The sequence below is a fragment of the Sinocyclocheilus rhinocerous genome, unplaced genomic scaffold, assembly GCF_001515625.1.
Source record: "Sinocyclocheilus rhinocerous isolate Xijiao unplaced genomic scaffold, SAMN03320098_v1.1 scaffold77, whole genome shotgun sequence".
Classification (NCBI taxonomy): Eukaryota; Metazoa; Chordata; class Actinopteri; order Cypriniformes; family Cyprinidae; genus Sinocyclocheilus; species Sinocyclocheilus rhinocerous.
Window position 1 is genome coordinate 920,555 of NW_015635045.1, and position 6,472 is coordinate 927,026.

The window sequence follows — 6,472 nt, forward strand, 5'->3', positions numbered from 1 at the left end:
TACCTTGAAGGACCTATCTGAGAGGTAAGACTCAAACCACTGGAGTGCGGTTCCTGAGATGACCTTTGCCAATAGGGTTGACAGGAGGATCTGGTGGTTAACCGTGTCAAAAGCATCGGACAGATCCAGCAAATAAGTATTGAAGATTTGGAATCCGCTCTTGCCAGTCTTAGTGCTTCAACAACTGAGATCAAGGCAGTCTCGGTTGAATGTCCACTTCTGAAACCAGACTGGTTGCTGTCGAGGAGGTTGTTCTGTGTGAGAAAGGCAGAGACTTGGTTGAACACAGCTCGTTCAAGTGTTTTTGCAATGAAAGGAAGAAGGGAAACCGGTCTGTAGTTCTCTAAAAGAGATGGGTTAAGGGTGGGTTTCTTAAGTAGTGGAGTTATACGAGCCTGTCTAAATGCTGAGGGAAAAACACCAGTGTGAAAGGATGTGTTAATGATGTGAGTGAGTGCAGGTGCAGGAGAAATGGCTTGAAGGAGATGAGATGGAATAGGATCAAGCGGACAAGTAGGATGATTAGAAAGGATGAGTTTGGAGACTTCTTCCTCAGAGAGTGAAGAGAAGGATGTGAATGAGTGTATTATACTGGTTCTAATAATATATAAATACTCGCCACTAATAATAATAATCCTCGTCAAGGGCACGGGATGGTGGAGAGTTGATGCCCTTCCTAATTGAAGCATAAAACCCATCGATAGACATCAAAATAAAATGTTGGGCGTCTTAAAAAGTATACACACTAGAAAGCTATAAATATTAGGTATTATATATATATATATATATATATATATATATATATATTTGTAAAGCTATGTTTGAGTTATGATTATGAATGCATGAAAAAAAATATGTCTGCTAAAATATAACCTACTGTTTATTAAAAGCTTTTCAGAATAAATAGAACTGAAAATAGTACTGTTAATCACAACATGTAACGATCTACGCTAATATAATGTGAACATAACTTTTTAATACACAGGGGAAATTCCCGACAATAAACTAAATCATTTACATGCTTAGAACATTTGCGCTGTAAGAATTTACTGGGATTCAGATATAAGATAACTTAGATAACTCAACTTCAGGTGATGTTTTATCATTAAAATTGTGTGATTTGGGAATGCCAATATGGCCGCGCGATGTCTTCACTTTTTTGACATCATGAGCAATCCAGTTTTATAATAATCTATAAAATAATATAATCTCTCTCTCTCTCTCTTTCTATAGATAGATAGATATCTATAGATCTGATAATAATAATAATATGGATCTATAACATATAGATCAGTGTAAACAAAATATACTGACACAGGGCACGTATTTACCTGTCAACGCTTGGAAATTACTGCAAATCCTTTCATCATATTATAAAAAGTATCAGTTGGTTAACAATAAATACTGAGCTAGTGTACAAACTGAGTATTTCTAATTGTGTTTATAGTTTTGAGTATTGTACGAATATATGGAAAAATAAAACAAAACTGAGGAAAAGCTGTTGTTTTGTTTAACCCTCAAGCATCCTTCGTATAGCAGCCCTTAATTTGTCATTCGTGGACAAATTTCGGCACGAAGGTCTCAGCTGTGATCCCCCAATTTTTTTTTAAATAAATGTCATATCACTGTCTTCAATAAAATAAAAACTATTTTACTATTTTTTACAAATGTATGCATTTTTTTGTGATTTTTATTATAATTTTTTTTATTTTACCTCTAAAAGTACCTTATTTTTTATGTTATATTTAATATTTCTTTTACTTCAGTAAAAAAAAAAAAAAATTCCAGTATAAATGCATCATTCATTCATTCAGTAAGTTCAGACAGACAACTTTGTTGGCAAACTTAGGAAAGGTAGCCAAGTCTTGAACCGCTCAGATTAAGGTAACTATAAAAAAAAAAAAAGAGTTTGCCCAAATTTGTCCAGAAGGATTTTTATGTAAAATATGCTTATTTTTATGTTATATTTATTATTTCTTTTACTTCAGTAAAAATATAATTGCAGTAAGTTCAGACAGCCAAAACCTACAAATCTGGTGACTTTGGTACCATTTGATGACATAAAAATATCAAACATTTCACTATTTGGCTGTAGTACTCAATGGCTTTTTTGTGGGTGTGTGTTTGTGGGTGTGTGTGAGTGTTTGACACATTGAGAATGTTTTATAGGCTCAAACCTTCATTTATGTGTATGTTTGATCTGCATTGTGTTGGATTTACTGATTTTATTGGACAAATAAAGAAATGCTTTGAATTTTAGTATTTCCCATTCCTTTCCTATGGGTGCCCCATTTTTAGGCACGAATGACAAATTAAAGGCAGAGTAAGTGATTTCTGGTAGCCAATGTTGATATTTGAAATCACCAAAAAAGTGTTTTGGGAAAATCACATACCCTGCCTTTAATGAGTTTTTTTTCCAACCACTTAACTGTTGAATCTAGTCTTTTTTTGTGTGTTCAGGTGGGAAACTTTGGAAAAGTAGCCGAGTCTTGAACAGCTCAGATTAAGGAAACTATTTAAAAAAAAAAAAAAAAAAAAAAAAAAAAAAAAGATTTTGCCCAAATTTGTCCCGAATGACGATTGAGGGTTAAATCGGAACATTTGGGGTGAGGAAAGAAATTTGGATTAACTGTAAAATATTTAAGAATAAAACATGTTTTGTCTGTGATTATGATAAACATAATAAATGAGGGGAAAAAAGTTAAGAATTGAATTCCTGCCGCTAGTTGTGTTGTGTGTAAAGCACCTTGAAAAGACCTGCCTACCGGGATTAGACAGCGCTATTTTGGGGCTCTTGTTACATTGGTCGTCAGATTCATAGCGCTGCTGGGCTGGGTCACGCTGCTAGGACTCACCACTCACTTGATCGACACAAATAAACACCAAGAAAGAGCCTTGAAACCGGGTTAATTAAAAAAGTTTCATAGTTCGTCTCGTCATTAGCGTTTCTGCTTTGACATACCTTTGGAAGTTATCGAGTGTAAATTCTTTGGTGTTTTCGAGACACACGACGCTTTTGAAACTTTTGCGTGCGTAAAGACGTTGGAAGACGAAATGGGGGAGAATGATGTTCAAATGGAGAGTACAGAGCAAATGCAGGAGCCTCACGCTTCATGCTCGGACAAAATCGACTTGTCATTAGGTTAGTAATTGCGAGGCGAGACATCAGCTTAAAGTCATTGTGATTTGAATGAGTTGGCAGGAACCGTCGGTTTCGCTTCTGTGTTGACGTGTAGAGCAACAGCGGTCAGCTGTCACATACATTCAACAGCTGTCAACCAACGTGCTCGTGCACACACATCATTTACCTTGAGTTTAGCATTAAAACAAATGACTGAAATGATATGTGACTGTGAATAACTAAAATGAAGCAACAGTTAAAGTAAAAGTAAAATAAAACCTTCAGTGGCCACATTATGACTAGCAGCTGTTAGCCAGCCATATTAATACAGACCTTCATTGTTTAGTCAACAAATTTAAAAAATATGTTTTTTTTGTCTATTTGTCATGCATATCTGGCAGAGGGGTTTTGAATAGAATACCCACCCACTCATCAGATATAAAAATATAAATTTAGGACATAAGGAGCCTTAATATGCAGCAAATTACTACTCAAGTCTTTTCCTATTTAGCTCAAACAAATAACATATCCAAATATTATCTAATATATCATTAATATTTAAAAAGAATGATTGCTCTTTCAGTGGCCGTTTTATAAATAAACCAGAGGTATAATACTTTGTTCCTTTTGTTTTCACAGATGACATTATAAAGCTGAATAAGAAGGAACAGAAGGCAAACAGAGCTGCCAACAGAGCTAAAACTAAACGTGCTGTTAACAGGAACAACGTCTTGAAGAAACTCAACCAGGTTCCACAGCAACAGAGGGGACTCAGACGAGGAGCGCAGCAGTACCAAGGCAAGCATTTGATACTTAAGTCTCTCTTATCTTCTGCATTTTTTACAGCTGATACATTTGGACTGTTTGGCCCATGACTTCTGCCTGACCTGATCTGTTTTAAAAGGTAAAAATGCTTCAATTGAGCTGTATCCACCTTTTTCTTGTCGTAAAAATGGGCGCGGCCATTTGTAAATTCTATGGGTCTGGCTTCCGGTCTCATCTGCGTCCACTCCGTCCAGCTATTTTTAGCTGAACAAAACAGTTCGTTTTGCTGCTTGATATTGAAAGTTGGTGTGTCTTACATTATTTTAATGTATTATCTTAATTATGAACACACTAGTTTGTAGTGCAAACTGTTTTACCGTTTACTGCACGTTGTTATTCTCCTCGTTATTTACCTATAGCGGCTAATGAACCGGAAGTCTCACCCATAGGCTTACTTCCGCGTTGAAGAAAAAGGTGGATAAAGACTTGTAAGTTTCTCATAGAGGTTTGTCTCACAGGGCCTGGCAGGGTGAGAGGTTTAAGGAGACAAAGAGGATCCGGGAGGGGCATGATGTCGAGAAGGGATTCACTAAATAGAGCTGCTGCCGCTGCCACGGTATCAATCATTGTATTGTTTCTGGTTCTGGTTCTGAAATAAGGTTTAAGTAATTGAAGCACAGATTACTATTTAATTAATTTTTTTATTTAATACTTTGCATAATAAGGAGATTTTATTTTTCAACAATGTTTCTACTGTTCATCATAGACTGGTGAACAGTTTGATCAGACCACATTCACATCGAGGGGCACATTCAGAGGACGGGGAAGAGGTAGAGGAAGAGGAGGCGGACTGAGCAGGTTCTACACTCTTTTCTCTCTTTTAACATTATCATTCATAAAACCAGAATAATAAAATATACTATAATAATAATAATACAGTATCATGCTTAATTTCTAAAGATGGAACAACTGATGAATATTGTTTTTTTTTTATATCCAAACTTATCCTTACCAGTAAAATTCAGGAATCTCAGTCTAAAGTACCTATTGTTACATCATAAACTATTTATTATTATATTCTCTACAGTTTAGCAGCGAGTAGAACAATATGATAAATTATGACATATGTGTCAACAGAAGTGGTGAAGTTGGACACAGGAACTCATGAGAACTGGTTTTCATGGGAAATAGTCTTCCAATTTATAGCACAGTCTCTTTGAAGATTCTATTTGAAGCCATAATATCTGCATAAATATAAACACTAAAAGTCACAGATGCAGAAGAGAGAAGTAATAGAAAACATTTCCATGCTGCCAAGGCTGAAATGTCCAGTTTTATTTTCTTAAAAAAATAAGTTTAGGATGATGCAGCTGCGGCTTATAATCTCTAAAAAATTCCGACCTTGAAGAGGGTGTAGAGACACACAAAAGCAGAGATATACACTACCATTTAAAAGTTAATAGGGTTTTTTTATTTATTAAGTATTAAGAAATGAATAGTTCTATTCAGCAAGGAGCAATTTACTTGATCAAAAGTGACAGTACAGATTTAAAATATATCCTGAAAAAATGTTTCCACAAAAATAGCAGAACTGTTTTCAACACTGATTATATATTTCTTTACGCACCAAATCAGCATATGAGAATGATTCCTTAAGAATGTGACAGACATGTGAAAGACTGTAGTAACTGCTGTAATTCAGTTTTGCCATCACAGTAATAAATTACTTTTTAAAATATATTAAAATAGAAAACTGATATTTTAAATAATAATTGCAGTAATAATATTACTGTTTTTACTGTATTTTTGATCAAATGAATGCAGCCTTGAGAAGCATAATAGACTGGATGATTTCAAAATCATTAAAAATCTAATATATATAAAATACAACAGAACAATAAATGGGGAAAAAAAGATGTGTTGGATGACATCTGGTAAACTCTGTACCTAATTTTTGTCAGACTACAGACAATAGGCTCCTGTTAACCCATTACGTTATGGGTTGTGAAATAAAAAACAAAATTTTCTTATAAATAACATTAAACTTTTAGAAATAGAGCCATAATCCCACCATAGCACAGTCTGCAGTTTAAAATAATTGTTTGTTTGCTGTTGTTGTTGTAGGGGTGCATTGTCAGCAAGAGGACAAAGGGGTGGAAGACCATTTGTATTAGACAGAGGGGTAAGAAGGACAATCTTTATTAATAAATCAACATTCAACAAAAAAACATTCACATTATACAAAACCTATACACGGATTGACCTTCCTGTTAAAGGGGTTATATGATGTTGCTAAAAATAACATTATTTTGTGTATCTGGTGTAATGAAATTATTGTTTCTCATCTATGCCCCGCCTTTCTGAAACGCGTCAATTTTTACAAAGCTCATCGGTCTGAAAAGCAAGGTGTGCTCTGATTGGCCAGCTATCCAGTGCGTTGTGATTGGCCGAATACCTCTAACGTGTGACGGAAATGTTACGCCCCTTACCATATTGTGATGCTCTGTCCGGCCGGAGAGAAGAGACAAAAACATTAAAACCCATTATAAACGAGGCATTTGTTGCATCCAGTGGGGACATAATTAC

At 35.0% G+C, this 6,472-nt stretch overlaps 1 protein-coding gene across 4 annotated transcripts in view; it reads left to right on the top strand.

Moving 5' to 3' along the window:
- The first annotated feature begins 2,770 nt into the window (after window positions 1-2,770).
- LOC107746431 (H/ACA ribonucleoprotein complex subunit 1) overlaps window positions 2,771-6,472 on the top strand; it is a 7,662-nt gene continuing 3,960 nt past the window's right edge. For 3 of the 4 annotated variants that reach the window (XM_016560650.1, XM_016560652.1, XM_016560653.1), the window contains exons 1-5: window positions 2,771-3,142; window positions 3,761-3,919; window positions 4,405-4,502; window positions 4,653-4,744; window positions 6,008-6,068. In XM_016560650.1, the coding sequence (XP_016416136.1) occupies window positions 3,055-3,142; window positions 3,761-3,919; window positions 4,405-4,502; window positions 4,653-4,744; window positions 6,008-6,068 (498 nt within the window). In that variant the 5' untranslated portion in view covers window positions 2,771-3,054. The remainder of the gene's footprint in view (window positions 3,143-3,760; window positions 3,920-4,404; window positions 4,503-4,652; window positions 4,745-6,007; window positions 6,069-6,472) is intronic. The other variant, XM_016560651.1, reaches the window with a different exon arrangement.